The sequence below is a fragment of the Haliaeetus albicilla genome, chromosome 22, assembly GCF_947461875.1.
Source record: "Haliaeetus albicilla chromosome 22, bHalAlb1.1, whole genome shotgun sequence".
Classification (NCBI taxonomy): Eukaryota; Metazoa; Chordata; class Aves; order Accipitriformes; family Accipitridae; genus Haliaeetus; species Haliaeetus albicilla.
In genome coordinates this window covers 7503680-7520778 of record NC_091504.1, presented here as the reverse complement: position 1 = coordinate 7520778, position 17099 = coordinate 7503680, and the positions used below count along the sequence as shown (strand labels likewise).

Genomic DNA, 17099 nt, shown 5'->3' with positions numbered 1-17099 from the left:
TCGCGCTGAGGGATGCAGGGACGCATTCTCTCCAGTGAGAGTGATGCTCCTGGAAGGCTGTAGCCTCCCTTGCAGAGGGTGCGGAGATGCTGATGCTGGAGTGCATCCGCCGTGCTGCCCCGGGGGTCCTGCCCAGGAGGGGCTCCTGGGACACGGTGCCCTGCTCATCTTTTAGCTCTGCGTTGAGCTGGAAGGGGTCCTCGAAGGTGGCGTGGGCTCTTGCGGAGAAGCAAGACACGGTGGCACAGCAGAGTGGTTGCGCCAAGCAGAGGCAGAGCGAGGGCCCGGCTACCCAGGAGGTCCGTGCCGGTGCCCCGACCGCCCCGGGCTGGTGCAGACAGAGGATGCCGAGGGCGGCCGGGGGCTGCTTCTGGTTTGGGGGCCGCTTCTGGTTTGGGGGCCATTGCTACGAAGCCAGGGCCGTGCGCGCTGCTGGGGCGGTGGCCCCGCCGCCTCCCGGTGAGAGCCCCAGCCCGGGCCAGCGCCCCGCGACCCCCGCTCGCCCCGGGGCCGGCAGGTGGGACGCGCTGCGCGGCTCTGGCTGCTCCGGGGGGGGGGGGGGTGGTACACGGACGGACGGGGGGGGGGGGGGCGGCGGCAGGACCCGGCGGCGGCCGCGCGGGCGCGGCTGTCACTCAGCGCGCGGCGAAAGTGACAGCGGGGGCGGGGCGGCCGCGCGCCGGGCGCGTATTTAACTTGGGCGGCGAGCGGCGGCGCGGCAGTGCGCGGCGGGCGGGCGGCGGGGCGCGGAGGGGAGGGCTGCGCGGCAGCGGCCGAGCGGACTGCACCGAACCGCACCGAACCGCGCTAAACCGAGCCGAGGCGAGCTGAGCCCCGCCGGGCTGCGCCGAGCCCAGCCGAGCCGAGCCGGCAGCGCAGGGCGCGGAGCGGGCGAAGCGCGGAGCAGCGGCTGGATGCGCTGAGCGCGGCGGGGCCGACCGGGCCCCCGGAGCAGCGGCAGCAGCGGCAGCATGGGTCGCCGGGGTTGCTGAACGGCGGCCGAGCCCGCCCCTGCCCGCCCCCGCCGAGGAGCCGCGCGGAGCGGCGGGCGCCGCCAGGGACCGCGCCGGGAGCCGGGGCGCGCCGCCTCGCCTCGCCTCGCCGCGCCGGTGCCGGTGCCGGTGCCGGGGACCCACCCTCCCCACCCACCCGCCGAGGATGCCCCGGGGGGCCGCGGGCCGCCCCAGCCGCTCGCCATGAGGAGGAGCCCGGCCGGGCCGCGGGCGCTGCCGGCGCCGCCCGCCGCCGCCGCCGCCGCCGCCTGAGCCCCGCGCCCCGGCGGTGCCCGCGCAGGGGCCGCCCGAGCGGGCCGCGGCGCCGTGACCCTCCTCCCCGCCCCCTCGCCCGGCTCGCCCGGCTATAAAGGAGGGTTTTATTCTCGGGCTCCGGTCTCACGCCAAACCCTGTCACACCGTCTAGACAAGCTGTCGTGGGGCTCGGCCCAGCTGTCACCATGGCGATGGAGACGAGTCCGCTGTGAATTTTGGGGGGAGCGAGCGAGAGCGGCGGCGGAGGAGGAGGAGGCGGAGGAGGAAGGCTCGGCCGCCGCCGCCGCCGTGCCCTGCCCTGCCCCGCCGCCGCCCGCGGGGGAGGCACGGACCCCCCGGCGCTCTCGGCCGCGGCTGGAGCCGGCCCGGCGGGGAGCCCCGGGGAGCCAGCGGCCGCGGGCGCGGAGCGAGCCTCAGATGCGTCTGTCACACAACCCCGGCCGAGCTATTTAAAGTAACGGGCCTCGCCGGACTTTTGTCTCTGCCTATTTATGAGTCCCCGGGAGCTGGCAGGCGCCGCCGGGCAGCGCTAGGAGCCGAGCCCGCAGCGCCAGCCCCGCGGGGAAGCCAGCGCCGAGCCGGGGCCGGCGGGGGCCCGCCCGGAGCATGACGGCGATCCGGGCGCTCCTGCTCTGCTCCTGCCTGGGGCTGCTGCGACCGGGGGGCGGGCAGCCCTTCCTGCGGCTGCGACCCTCGCCCAGCGACAACCTGCCCGTCAAAGACATCGTGGAGCACCCGGATCCCGAGTACGACCCCAAGGAGCAGGACCTGGACGAGAGGACTCTGAGGAAGAAGCTGGGCAGCCATTTCGACCCCGGTTTCATGGCCGTGGCCGTGCCGGGGCCGGCCAACGCCTCGGGCGCCGAGGCGGCGGCGGGGCGGGGGCGGGCGGCGCTGCCGGCCGAGCTGCGGCGGCTGGAGCTGGGTCCGCCCCAGGGACCGCGCCTCAAGGTGGGCAAGAAGGCGCGGCGGAAGGTGCTGCAGTGGCTCTGGGCGTACACCTACTGCCCCGTCCTCTACACCTGGAAGGACCTGGGCGTCCGCTTCTGGCCCCGCTACATCAAGGAGGGCAACTGCTTCGCCGAGAAGTCCTGCTCGCTGCCCGAGGGCATGTTCTGCAAGCCCGTCAAGTCGGTCACCAAGACCTTCCTGCGCTGGCACTGCCAGGGCTGGTCCAGCCAGAAGTACTGCACCTGGATCCCCGTGCAGTACCCGCTCATCTCCGAGTGCAAGTGCTCCTGCTAGCCTCCCTCGGCCCCTTGCACTGCCGCCTTCTGTCGTTTGGATGATTTTTTTTTTTTTTTTTTTTTTTGGGGGGGGGGGGTGGGTTGGTGGGTTTGTTTTGTTTTTTTTTTCCACACCCCCCCAGCGCGGGGTGGGGGTGGGGAGGAACCGGGTTTTTGGTTTTGGGGGGGTTTTTTTGTTTTGTTTTTTTTTTTTGGACTTATTTTAATGTTATTTTATTTGAAAGGGGAAAAGCGAACCCAGGAACTGCAGGGCAGGCCAAAGGCACAGTAAAGCACTACAATCAGATGTCTATTTTTATACGTATATAGCCTTCTAACAAAAGGAAAATAAAAAACTAAAAAAGAGAAAAAGAAAAAAAAAATAACCAGCCGTGTAAATAGAGAGATTTTAAAGGAAAGGGGGGAAATCGCAGCTGTTTTTTTTATTATTATTATAATTATTATTGTTATTATTATTATTTTAAAGACATAGGACCACATTTTAAACCTGTCCCCACAGAACCTGAGCACTTCCCTGCTGAAGGGAAGGGCAGAAATTTCCTGTAAAGATGATTTTATCAAAAGGGGGGGGGGGGGGGTTAAAAAAAAAAAAAGAAAAGAAAGAACGGCAGCATCCCCGAAGACGGTTGTTTCTCTGTGCTGTATTTTTTTTGTGTCTTCTTCAGACCTTGTCACTGACATTTGAACTAATTTGCCAAGCTCTCTAGGGTTTTTTTTTTAAGTGTATAACAATTAATTAAGGAGGAAATTTTAAAGAAAAGTACAAATCTATGAAAGAGTGGAATCGTTTTGTTGTGTGGGAATACATATAGTCATGTAGAGATGTTAAAGGAAATTTTCTGTGTACAGTTTATTTATTTTTAACGTTTGTGTATAGGAAAAAAAGCTAGAGATTATGCCAGAAACTATTGGAAATGTTTACTTGAATATTCCTTTAAAAACATATCAATGTAAATATGAGCTATCACTGATCAAAACATTTTTAGCAATAAACTCTATCTTTGAAGAAAAACCCCATGCTGCACCCCAGCTCCCTGGGAGACCAGCAGAGACTCGAATTCTTGCTCGGAGCAGGTGATGAGTAAAGGGCTTTGGCTGGGCCACGCTGGTGTAAATCGTGAGACGCCCCGAAGGTTGGTAGAGCTCCACCGATTTACGCCTCTCCGGGATCCCGCTCTAGGTTTTCTTTGTTTATATAACCTGTTGGGGAGAAAAATAAAGACGGGAGAGAAATGGCTCATAATGCATAAAAGAGCTGCGATGTCCCGGACAGGAGGTGTCATCTGAAGTCCTTGGGAGATTCCTGCTTCGTGTCGCCCGTCCCAGGCTCCCGCATGCTCTGTGGCTCTTGGATTTGGCTCTCCCGCTGGCAGAGGAAGCGGTCGAGGTTACCGCCCCGGCCATCAAAGCGCCTGACACAGCTTGGCAGCCCCGTGTGTGTCAGAACAAATGTTTTTTCTCGGCTGCCGCCACTAGCACAGGAGGGAAGGATGGAGACGAGCCCTATGCCCAGCCCTGCTGCCGCGACGAAGCCCCGGGGCTGGCATCTCTCCCCTGCAGTGTAGCCGGGTGCGTGTTGGGGTCAGGAGGAAGCGCTGATCCTGCAATGGTGCTGTGTGCCCTCAGCTTACCATCCTCGTGTGCCGGGACCGGTGGGACCCCCCACTCTCCCGCTGGAGCTCATGGAGCCAGGGCAAGGGAGAGACGGGACGGCTCCGCAACGGGCAGGCTGCCGGCAGCCAGGACGGCTGGGGAGGAGCCCAGCACTGGTGAGCGGGGGCACGGGCAGTGCAAGCCCGCTCCCGAAGGAGATCTGTCTGTTTGTCTGTCTGTCTGTCATAGGGCTTGGAGCAGGGCCCTGACGGGCTGCCAGGCCGTCCCCCTGCATGCTCCGCGTGGGCTGCTGGTGCTGGAGGGGAAGGTCTGGCCGTTCCCTCCGGTGTCTGAAACGCGCCCGGCATCCCCAAGGAACAAACTGCTGCTGAAGGCTCTTGCCAGTGAGGAGCTGTGCTCCGCCAAGCTGTCTGTGGAGCGGCGGGGAGACCCCGTCCCCCTTCAGCTCGGCACACAGCGGAGGAGAGCAGCATGACACCAAGCCCGTGGGAAGGCGCCAGGACCCTCTGAGGGGTCTGGCTCGCATCCCTCCATCTTCCTCCAAGGGGACCGCGGTCCGGCGAGTCCCCGGGAGCAGGCCTGCAGAGCCCAGAGGTCATGCACAGATTGAGGCCGAAACAGGGAAAGAGCTTTTCTAATGGGCACAGTGGGGATGAGGCGAGAGGGACAGTGACATCCAGCAGCCAATGTCCCTGCAGAGCCCTGTGGTCATCTGTGCGGCCCCGCACAAGGAGGCAGGTTGGCCTTTCCACACAATCATCAGTGAGGGACCAGGGAAGGGGGGGACGTGGAGGGCAGGGTGGAAAAGAGACCTCGGCGAAGGCAATGTGCAAAACATCAGGGGCATTTGGGAGAGGAAGGGGAAAGCTCATTTTGCAAGAGGAACAACATCTGTGGTGTGGGGGCCGAACATCTGTAGGAGGGAGCATGGGGGGAGGGCATTCTGGGAAAATATTTCTGACATAATCCCAACAGTATCTGGTGTGTTGGGATTTGGTTACAAATGGCCCTCTAACGTCTTTGTGCGTTTTGTTCTGCTGGTTCCAGGGGCACACAGAGACCCCTGCTTTGTGCTAACCTGGGAAATAAACCATTCGCTGGGCTCAATGGCTGAGTTCAGTTGCGCGGGGAAGGGGGGGTGGGAATGGGGAAGGCGAGATTTGTGTGAACTCCAGCAAAAACCAGCCTAAAAGCCTCCGTGCCATGTGCTGGAGGGAGGAGGGGCACTGCCTCCGTCTCTGGGGAGAACTCAGGGGTCCAGCTTGAGATGACGGCTTGTCTGGAGGCAAAAGTATGAGAGCTGAGAGCTGAGTTGCTCGGTGCAGACAGGGGACGGGGAGCTGAGGGCAGCCCCACAGGGTGCATGCCAGCTCACCGGGCCCTGCCTCGCCAACCTGCCGCGGCGCTGGTGTGCGGTCACCTCATGCCAATGCACAGTCACCTTGTGCCGAGGAGCCTCCTGCTCAGCTGCCCCGGGAGGCAATGAGTCGAACGTGTGATGGCTGGGCCGTGGGCGTGATGGCTTGCCTCGTCTGCTGAGCCTCAAAGGAGCAAAAGACAAAGGGGAACAAGCCTGGTTCTTTGGTGCGGTTATTTCATTGTCTCCCCAAGCTGCTTGTGATTAAGGGACAAGCTGGGGGGGGGGGGGGGGGGAAGGGGGCAGAACAGGCAGAACCGGCAGAGCCCCTAGATGCAGTGGGTGCTAACTTCTGAAGACATGGGTCTTTCCTCCTGCGCTCTGGGGTGGTGGCCCAGGAGACGGGCCCGGAGCACCGAGGGTGGGTGGCATCCTCTAGGTTGGGTCATGCTTGTCATCACGTTGGCAAGAGACATGCTGTGGCCACACACTGACAAGCGTGTGCACGCCCACTCCTGGGCACCCAACCAGTCCCTCCATTCATCCAGTATTTGCAGGGGGACCGTGCCCTGCGAAGCTGTAGTGAGCCGCACGCTTTGCTGTCTCCCTTCTCTGCCCTGAGTCTTGGGGCTTAAGCAGAAGGTGGTTGGCAGCAGGATCAGCAGTTTAACCCCTTCTTCCTTCGGGCAGGGTAGAGCAGACATGGTGGAGGAGGCTCCATGGGACCTGATGGCTGCCCCATGCGCTGCAGGCACACATCCACTGGTGTGACAGGGAAGCGAAGGCGGCTTTCCTCTCCACAGCCAGCGCTGGCCAGAGCTCGCCTGCTCCGACACCATGTGCTGTGCTGGGGCAGCTCCCTTGGCTGGATCACGCCCATCTCTTCCTTGTAGTCCCTACAAAACCTGGCTCGGAGCAGAGAGCCCCTCTCTTGGGTCCGCAGAGGTCTCCATCTCTTCCTTCTGTGTGTCAAGGCCCTTCTGTCACCTGGTGAATTGCTCTCCCATGCATGAACTCCAGATTTAGATGATCTTGTTTGTCTTGGGAGACAGCGTGAGCTCAGGATGGCTTCTGACATTTGACTCGGTGGTATGAAGGCACTTTTCCATTTGCCTTTCACATCCTGGTTTGGCTTTGACACCAGCAGCAAGTTAACTCTTTTGTCTTTGTTGCCAAAGGGTATTTCATCCCCATTTTCCTGTGCCACCTCGCCCCGTTTAGCTCAGGTCCCCTCAGCTAAGGCCAGTCTCCAGGAATGCAGTTTCTGTTGGCACACCGGCTCTGCTAGGGTGACCCAGATTCACAGGGCCGGAGTTCACAGATGTCTAATGCCAGCTCTTGAGATATCTGACTCGGGCCCGGGTGATGATCTAAGCCCATCACTCACCATTCTTAGAAAGGCAGATGAATGGGGAGGCAGTAATTGGCCTCCTCAAACTTTCAAGCCCAGGCTAAACTGGGACTTTTCTCAACATGCAAAATTGCGCTCGTCTCCTCCCCGGCATGAGCATTTGCTGTCACTCACCTTTGCAGCCCGGCATGGCCACCAGGAGCTGCCTTGGAAAGCCAGTCTCTCTGGATGCCCTGCTTGGTCCACCAGCAGGTCCCTGGTGAGCCCGTTCTGCCGACCACTGCTGGCTAGGAGCTCCAGGTGAGCTGGACCTGCTTCCTCCAGGCATCTCCAGCTCCTTGTTCGCCAGCACAATGAAAAACATGCAACAATGCTGACGTTAACAGCGCCAGTACAGGCCAGGGTGGACCGTGCTGACTGTAGGTGTGCCCCATGGGGTAGGCAGAGGTGGGCTCCTGTCTCGCCATCTCCCCAGGGCTGTCAGGTGCAAGGGGGGGGGTGTCTGCTTCCTCCATGCAAGATCCACCTCCAGCTGCCTTTCTCTCCGCTCCTTTGCTGTTCTCCTTAGCTGCCTTTGTCTCCGTGTATAGTAAACCCAACCACATGCCCAGTGGCTGCTTGGCAGAGCTGAGCCCTGACCCCTCACCAGCATGTGTGTGAGGAGATGCAGGGAGTATCTGGGACTTTACTCACTGTCACTCCAAAGGTGTCGGACAGGCTGCTGGTTCATCTGCAAAAAATGTGCCTAAGCCTCCCTTCCCCCTCGGTGATTAAAAACAAACATTAACAGCAGCACCATCCAGGAGACATGGTTGCTCTTCAGCATTAGCTGTTTGGTGTTCTGCTTAAAAATGTCAGACACCCTGTCAAGGAGAAGGGATCACATCATGTGGCGCCTGGAAGCCCAATCAGAGAGGCAGAGCTGCGAAGAGCAAATCACGACTAGCTGGGAGGCAGCGCTCGCAAGCCGACCATTGGCTAAAATGGCTCTTTCAGGCGGCCGGTGAATGAATCCATTCACAAAAAAGCAGGGCTAGTTTGCAAACAGCCAAACAGTCTACATATTTTTTTTTGCACTGGATGAGTCTGCCAGGGAGACACCCAAGCCCTGAAGCAGATGTGTGGGATGTGGCTGGTGCAGCCATGTCCAAGCCCAGCATAGGTGCAGTGAACTCGGGAGGACCGATTCCGCCTCTCTCAGTTTGCAGGCCTCGCCGTTCCTCCCGTGGAGGTTCAGTGCCCTGTTCAGAGAACTTCAGCCTCCTGCCAGACTCCCTGCAGCGGTGCACAGACCACCGAGGGCCCACAGACCACTGTGGGGGTGTGGTAGGAGATCCTGCTCTCCAGCATCACACAGACATCCTGAAAAGGGAGAGGGGCCCTTGCAGAACCTCATAGTCCCAGAGATACGACAGAGCGTATGATGGGAAAGGCTCCTCCTCGGATCTGGAAGCTGGGAGTGAAGGGTATTACTTTGGGTAACTGCCAGATGTGTGGCATGGTTGCTCACAGAGGGCCTGACTACGTCAGCCATGTCACATGCCTTGTCACCCGTGAACATGGTCCTTGGAAACCAGTTATCTCCCCATGCTGGAGAACAGAGAGCAAGGTGGCCAGCCAAGCTCACTGGCCACCTCCCATTAGTTAAGATCTGGACCTTTCCCCCCAGGGAAGTCTTACAAGCCACTACAAAAAGCTGGGGCTTTGGAGCCAGTGCTGCCAGAGCTGCTGGGGGTCCACAGTGAGGACTCTGGAGCTCCCAGGATGGCAATTTTACCTGCTGAGCAGCAGCGTGTCTAGCATGCACCACGTTGCAGGTCCTCTGTCTCAGCATTGGCTGCTTTGGAGGCAGCTTTTGGGGAGGTAGCAGGAGGCAGAGCTGAGCAGCAGGAACGTTGAGAAGGGAAGTAAAGGCTGCATCTGTGGATGCCAGGGCAGGACAGCCTTTGGAGAGCAGGCTCCGAGTCTGGGGTGTGAAAAGAGAACAATGGTGCTGGAGAAAGAGAGCTCCTTATCATGGATGCTGGCTCACTCTGAGGGATCACATACAGGTGTTCAAGTCCATAGTCTTCTTGGAGGGTTGTGCAAGAGCCATCAGATCGCCTCTGAGGCTGGCTGTGTCCTCAAGCATTGTCTGGTCTGCTTCCATCCCATTTACTGCCAAAAGACACTTTCTCTCCAGGAGATGGTACTAACAAAGGACTGGGCCTCCAGCCTTGGCTCAGTTTAGCTACTTTATTGGGACAGGGACCATATTTCATCCTGGAGCTGAGATTAAGCACTGAGCTGGACTTGGTGTTCCTCTCTTTGACCGTATTTTAGGAAAGAGCCTACTTTTGCCTCCTCCCTTCCCTCCAGGAACTGCAGCCAACAATCCTCTTGGACGCCTCTTTGAGCCAGAGAAGGCAGCGTGTAGGTCAATGCGTAGCCCTGAAGCTGGACTTTGCCGCTAGTAACGACGGACGTTGGTGAAGGTGCGTGTAGTGTTGTGGCACCCAGCGGGAGCCCTTGGCTGAGCTGTACCAGGAGGTGCTGCCTTCAGCACTGGCTGCCCAGCGGCTGCTGAACTGGGCTGCGGTGCGGTTTCTCACCAGGAACGGGACGGGGGCTCTGCCTCCTCCCAGACTCTGCTCCGGAGGTGGTCCCGACGGGGGACGGGTGACCCCAAAGCAGGCAGAGGTACCCCCAGGCAGGCACGGACGGCGGTGCCGAGCTCAGGGCCGTGGCACGCTGCTCCGTCCTGCCCCTGGGACTGAAGCAGGGCCGGTGCCCCCCCTCGGTGGGAAGGCCGGGGCGGCCCTGGGCAGCGGGCTGCGCCGGGCTTTGTGGCGGGGCACCGGCACCCAGCTCGCTCTGGGCTCCAGAGAGGCTGGGGCCCTCGGGGAGGGGCTGGGTGCAGGCAGCGGGCCCGGGCCGGGGAGCGGGCAGCCTCCTCCCGTCCCGCGGCTCGCGGGGGAAGCGGGCCTGCCGCGCAGGCCGGCAGCGCCTGGGGAGAAGGACCAGGACCCGGCCCCGGGCGGGGGGGGGGGGGGGGGGTGTGTGTGTGCTACCCGCGGCCTTGCCCCGGCCCCGCCGCCTGGCCCGGCCCCGCCGCCTCCCGTCTCCTCGGCGCCGGGGCCGCGGGGCCGGGCAGGGCCGGGCAGGGCCCACCCGGGGGCCGGCGCCTGGCGCCGCCGCCGCGGGCGCCGTCGCCCGGGAGGAGGGCGCCACCTGGCGGCCACGGGGGGGGGCGGGCCGGGCGGGCGCCGCCGCTCCGCCCCGCCCCGCCCGCCGGGCCCTGCCCGCGGGGCCTCTCCCGCCCCGGCCCTCGCACGGCCCCTTCTCGCCCCGCCGGGCCCCGCCGGCGCCTGCGGGCTGGTCCCGGGCGGGCACCGCGCCTCCGAGCGATGCCGCGGGCTCCCCAGGACTCCGGCGGTGCCCGGTCCCGGGCAGCCCCCTCCCGCCGCGCCGTGGGCAGGGACCCGTGCGGCGGCCGGCGGGCTGGCCTCGAGGCCTCAAGGCCCTCGGAGGGGAGTGGGGCGACTGGCGGAGCCTCGGCGCCCGCCACAGGGCTCAGGGCCCGGAGGAGAGGAGCAGGGAGCGGCCGGCCTTGGGCCCCGCTCTGCCGGAGGGGAGCCGGGGGTGGCGAGGACACGCCAAAGCCTTTGCCGAGCGGTCTGGGAGAGGCGCGGTGCGGCGGCGGCATCGTCCGGGAGCTCGTCCCGCCGAGGGAGCTGTGCTCTCCCCTGGAGCGGGCGAGGGCCCTCAGCGCCGAAGCTTTGAGTCCGGGTTGGATGAGGCGTGTTGGACACGCAGCAGCTCTCCGGGAAGTCCAGCTTCTCGCCAGCCACCCCTGACCCTGGAGGTCCTGTGAGGCCACCCCAGCACTGCAGGAGCCTCCTTTTCCTCTGGCCGCTGCAGCAGCAGTGGCAGCCACTGGCCAGCAAACAGCATCAAGAAGTCCAAAGCCCTCCACAGCTTTCCTCTGGGCTGAAGTGAATTTGTTCTTCATGAGGAACTTTAGCATGCCTTGCATATAAAGGCTTCCCACGGGAACTGACTAAGCAGCCCTCCATCCTCCCGAAGTGAGTGGTGGAAGAAGCACAGCCAAAGATACCCTGCATAGAAGAAAGGAGATATCCTCCGTGGATGCTGTGAGTGAAGTGGGATTCATCTAGGCCCCTCCATCTCTGTTGCCTACGCGCCGAGTGTCTGTACACAGTTGTTGTCCTGGTCCAGGTCCAGCCCTGTTGTCCAGCTCAGTTACTTCAATAAGCCTTCAAATTGCTTAACAAATACCACACAAATGTTTAAATCTTGAGAATTTGTACTCTGGGCTCAAAATGTGATTTATCTTCATCTATGCCTGCAAGATTTATCAGCCCCAATTAAGGGAATGGCTGCGCTCTTTAAAGTGTGGTTCTAGTCAGAAAAACCAACTGGAGTCTCCTCTCAGTGAGTAGGACACATGGCCAAACCAGAAGGGAAAAATTGAGAAACATTTTTCTAAAAAAATCCTTGTGTTTTTTGGTCAAAAATTTTGAAGCGTGGCTGAATTTAGAAACATTCGACCAACTCTGTAGCAAGCCAGGAGTCAGGAAAGGAATCGTGAAAATTCAGTCAGGTTTTTTCCTCTGCTCTTCATCAAAATTTCATATTTTGATGCCATTTTTCATCAAAAAGTGCTGGCAAGCACTATGTGGCACATCTGCCTAAGAAGGGCCATCTGCAAACCTCCGCCCCTTTGTAACGTGGATGGGAGATGTCTCTCTGGATGCATATGCACAAGAGAATAAGAGCACTTGTTCATGTGCTCTGGGCAAGCCTGCTAAAGCATGGGACATGAGGACTTAATCCTGGGCATAGAGGAGTGCACTGGTAAATATGGCAGTAATTTCTACTAAGGAACTCTGCAGACTTGCAGTTCCTATCATCGCTACCATGCTGCTTCCTTTCTTCCTGCCGTGACACTGAGCTCCCAAGGGGACAGACTGGCTCTGCTATGCCCTGAGAGCAGTTGGAGCAAGGCCAGGGAATCCCAATGCAGTGGACAGCTTCAGAGAACATGGAGTCCTTTCTCCTCTCTTAAAAGCTTTTCACTTCAATCTCTGGGGTGCAGGCAATGCTCAGAATGACAGGTCCAAAAAAACCAACGTCCAACAGGGTCTCAAACCAGGCAGAGCAGATCAAGAAATACAAGAAGATGGATCATTGAATACCTTGAAACCATACTATTTGTCTATCTGGGCAATTTTTCATCAAATTAAATGGTAGCAAAAAAAGTCACGATGGGGCATTCTAGAGGTTTCCTTCAGACAGCATCAGAGCCTTTTGATCCAGTTTGAACCCGCAGACTCTGTACATTCAGGTGTGGTCGCAATGACACAAGGCAAAAAAGGAACCAAAAGGTCCTTCCAGGCTGGATGGTGGATGTGATACTTTCCCAGTAAGTGCAAGGAGAATGTTTGATTCCTCATCAACTTGCCTGGGTAAGTATGTTTTTCTCCCCCAGAGAAAATCCTATGTAGTTAAGCCTTTTCTGTGCAGTATTTCAGGGCGCATAACAAAAAGGATTTTCCTGCCTGGAAGTAGTGTGCTGTTAGACATTTCTAGCTATAGCTCTCAGGTTGGAGATATGGAACAAAAATCTGACCTTTTATGCCCACCATCTTTGAAGCTGAGAGCGTCCTGATTTCAACCTCAGCAACAAAGGGCGCATGTAAGTCTTGATTTAAAAGGTCTGAAATGACTCTCATCATCTCCTCTGGCTGCTTGTCTCATCCAGCCGGTCTCACCTCATCCTGCCTCACCTGGAGTCAGGCACAGGCAGCTGGATCCCATCCACACAGCCGTCCTGGCCAGCCTGTGGGTGAGATCATTGGGGCCAGATGTCCTGAGGTGGGGGCTCGAGGGGCACTATCCCCCTGTTAGTACCCATGTCACCTAGCACAGCCATGCAGCTGTGCGGTGCCCCCAGGCCTGACCCAGCCTGGTTGTCATCCATCCCAGGCATGCAAGAAGCCATACAGGGGCAGGAAGAAGCCGGAGGGCTGACTTTTTCCCAAGGCTGAGCCAGACCCATGACGAGAGAGGAGCCCCAGGAGATGCCCTTGTTTCCCCTACCACCGTCAGCAATACGTTCTGCAGCTGAAGACCTGAGAGCAACCCTAGCCCACTCTCTGTGGTCCCTATGTGTCACCAGTGACACCTGGTACCAGCCCTGCCTGTACTCATCCCCTTGGCTACATCACAGAGGATGCCGAGCAGCTGGCATCCTGCTGTCTCTGTCTCACACACCGTTTGGCACGCAGACAGCAAAGGGCTGAGAAGATGGGCAATGACTAGTCTGTGGGGGTTACCTTGCCATTGCCATTCCAAACACCTTTAACTAAGAAGAGATGATAAGCCACCGACTGGCAGGTGGCTGCCAGTGAGCAGAGTCCCTGTGCAGTGTTTCTGGCACTTAGAGTGCAGCAGGCAATATACTCTCCACCAAAGAGCATTAGCTGGCAGTGTGTGCAGTTTTTCCCCAGTTTGGGGGTTAGATCACGAGTGCAAAAAAAGGCTCCTGATGCTGCCAGCCCCTCTGAGACACTGGGGGAAATAAAAACAGGGTCATGGTATCTGTTATCTCAAGATCTCTCCTGTGCAGGCGGGCATGTCTTGGCAGATGTGAATGATTTAAATCACACCAACAAACGAGATTTCCTCCTTACAGGATGCATCGGCTTGGCTACTGCCCAACATGCTCTGGGAATCGCACTTCAGCATCATAGCCCTGTCCCTTCAGTCAGCAACCTAAGGACTGCAGCCAAGACTATGAGGGCACCTCCCCAGAACTCCCTGGGCTTGTCATAGGGCTGTCCCTAGGGTGGCTCTTTGCCCTTGGCTTTGTTTAGCATCGCCAGGTCTTTCCTATAAAAGGAACTGCTGGAAGTGTGAATTTCCATGCTTCAGGACTGCTCGCTGGAGCACGTGCACTCCAAGAACCAGTAGAGAAAAGCACAAGATCCCATCCCTTGCTGTAGCTGCAAAACCTGCCTCCTTATTGCAGAGTGTCCTGCAAGCTCTCTCATGCCTCCTGGTTAGGAGTAGAGCTGTGGGTCCATGAGGACCCTTTTGCTTTCACCTACATGCACATGGGTCGGTTTCACTCCCATCTGTGCTAGTTCTGCTTTTGGACAAGCCAGGGGACCATCTGATGAGTTGTTTGGGTGTTTGAGTCCAAAGCCTGGTCCCGGGCTACAACTTTCCCAGGTCTGAGCTGCTTTTGAGACATCTGCCGCCCAGGGCTGAGAAAAGGTTCCCAGGCCTGCTCAGAAGAAAACCGTTGCTGCCTGCTTGGCACCAGAGCTTGGACGGGAATTCTCTTGTTTTTCATAAGCAGGCTGAGCGGTCAGCACATACCACGAGCAACAGTCACAGGAGCAATAAATAGCCTACCCAGACCAGAAGGAGACAACCTGTTCAGACTGGACCGCTCATCCCCTGTGCCGGGCAGAATGACTGTTGCTCTGCGTCAAGGTCTTGTGCGTGCTGGGGAAAGAAAGCCTTCAGCCTGGCCCAGACTGCATCCAGTGGGTCTTCCAAGAGGAGCCATGGTTACTGCTTCGATCGGCACGTCCCAAGGACATGGTAGGCAGCCATCAAGGTTGTCTTTGTTCCAGTGGGACATTTCACTCCTGCTCCCGAAGCTGTGCTAAGAGTCAGATGCCATCGCTGCAGGCTGGCTGTGGACTGCTCCTCCAGGGCTGGTTCCCATTTGGGATCACACCCAACCGTCCTCCTACATCCCAGCGAAATTCCCAGCTTTGCTCGTTCTCCAGGAAAAGGAGCACTTTGAAAGCATTAAGGTTCTGTAACTCATCCCAGGAAAACCCTGTTTTCCCAGATGTTTCGTTGTGGTCTTACACCACCTGTAAGACTGTGGGGAACAGGAGAGGTCCCAAATAGTCAGTGCAAGCCCATCACTGAGCATTTCCCCTTCTCCCCTTTAAGGTCTACAACAGAAGCAGGCGTGAAGGGTGTTCCTACTGCTACAGGCCAACATTTCCTCCTAGTCACCTCGTGCCGAGCATCAAATATGGAATAGCCAAGGGTTGTAAAGTGCTCTGAACCTGAAAAGTGCTAACTAAGAAAATAAAGCACAACACGAGTGTTATTAATAAATGCCAGCCGCTGTTATATAACTCCTAATCATGAGCGGCGTCTTTCGGCCCCCATTGTTCCATTGTCAGGCCCCATTATCTGGGAACTCTTACCCACCGACCACAAGAAATAGCCTGGGCTCTGCGGGTTTGCAAACTTTGTTGTTGGAAAGCTTTTCATGCAATTGTTTTTGCTTTGCGCTGTTGCCTTCCTTATTGTACAGATGTGGGTGTGTATCGAAGCCCACACCCTCTGTCTTTTGCCCCAGGATAACTTTGAAAATGAGCTGATCTGTCTCAGCGAGTGTTTTTCCTAAGAATTCTCTTTAAAAACAACAACATTCAAACCAAAAAATCCCTCATTTTCCTGAAGTGAAGCTTGTGCTGGGGAAAGATGCTGGCCTGCAATCCCAGCAGAATGAAGGCTGCACTTTATCCTCAGAAGAAGGTCCCTGCAGGACTGGCAGTGCCTTAGCCCAGGCCTGAAGGAAGAAGGGAGTGTGGGGTAACCAGGTCTCTGGGACTCCTTTGGAGCAGGGCACCTCTGTGGTGCTATCAGTCCTCCCCTACCAACCTGCAAGCTTTCAGCAGCCCCGCTTCAGTGCTTCTTGTCCTGTTTGCCGCAGCCTGTCTCAAGGTGGGCTTCTGCATGGCTTTTCTACCTGGAAGTCAACATGAAGTTCATCTGGCACCAGCGAAAGCTTGTGAGTCTCGGCTCTCCTTATGAGCTAATCCAGATCTGTGCAAAAGTTTCCATGCCCCAACGAGGAGTGTGTGGATCTTCATTGCACCTTCACACCACTCAGTGTAAGATACACCAGTGTGGGAAGCCCTGCAGGCTCGGTCATGGCTGTTCAGGTTGGTTGGGTCATGGCTGTCCAGGTTAGAAGTGCTGTCCATTTCCCAGGGCTCAGGCTAGAATTGACCACATTGAAAAATGGCTTTCTGGTCAAAATGAAAAATTTTACTGAACTTTGTCTGGGTTTGGAAGAGAAATTATAAATCAAAACCAGAAAATGCCAGGCAAAAAGCTTTTGGTGTTCAGTTTCTGAGGTCTGTATTTTCTCTACCAACAACATGGTTTAAAAATCAGTGCGTTTTTTTTCTTCCTTTCGCTGGAAAACCTGAAATGACACAGGAAGCTAAAAATAGTAACAATGGCCAACCAAGTCATTGGTGTTTTTCAATCAGCTCCAATGCAAACTTCGGTGTTGGCTTGGGCAGGATTTGTCATTTTTCTGACCAGGGCCTATATTAGGGTTGTGAATATATCCAACCAAAATGGTCTAGGAAAGCCACCAACCCATTCCTGAATGGTTTTCCCTGGAGCTCGTCCAGCGCCTCGCACCTTCAGGCAGCAACAACCAGTAAATGCAGTGATGCTCTTGGGATGGGGAGGGAGGTGAGGAACACCCATGGCAATGCTGCAGTGTGACTGCTGCATGGTCCCCAAGGCTGGGGCTGCAGCCCTGGGGTCACCCTCTCTCACCCTCAGGACAGATGGGCTCTGGGACCCTGTTCTCACAGGACCATCCTTGGTGGCTGCGGCTCCTCCCCAGATGAGTCTGAGCTCTCCCAGGTGGCCATCCTCTGGTCCATCCTGTGTTTTGCAGCAAAGGGCGGGTGCAGAACATGCGTGGCCACCACCAGGCATCTTCTCACTTCCTTCTGCCGGCTGGTCCCAGTGCTTTGCCTTTAAGAGGGAGTGAGACACGAGGCACAGAGGTTGTGTGTGCTGTGTGGGGAGCTGGGGCAGCCCAGGAGACCACTCTCGCGGGACCTCTGCGTGGCACAGAGACGTCTACCTAACAATTGAGGGAATATTTTCCACCCAAAGAATCCATCTCGTGGTCCCCTCTTCATTTGTGACACAAGGGAAAATGTGAAGCAGCCAAGACGCGTGAATCACTGTCCCAAACAACATATAATGAACTCATAAAATCAAAGGCAGGGTTTGTTTCAACCCGTGCTGCCAGGGCTCCTTGGACATTGTCTGGAATGAATTTAAGTTGTTACAAAACTCTCTGTGTCTCTGTGTGCCTCTCTTCCCCCCAACCCGTCTTTCTTCTCTTCCCCCTTCACGCTCTGCTTTCCTACGAGCTTCTTCCCCCTCCTTTCCCTCCCACTTTTCCTCTC

At 57.7% G+C, this 17099-nt stretch overlaps 1 protein-coding gene across 1 annotated transcript; it reads left to right on the top strand.

The window, feature by feature from the left end:
- Window positions 1–733: 733 nt before the first annotated feature.
- Window positions 734–3530, top strand: LOC138690477 (noggin-2-like). Its single transcript, XM_069809563.1, has one exon. The coding sequence runs from the start codon at window positions 1875–1877 to the stop codon at window positions 2511–2513; it is 639 nt and encodes a 212-aa protein (XP_069665664.1). The 5' UTR covers window positions 734–1874; the 3' UTR covers window positions 2514–3530.
- Window positions 3531–17099: the final 13569 nt, after the last annotated feature.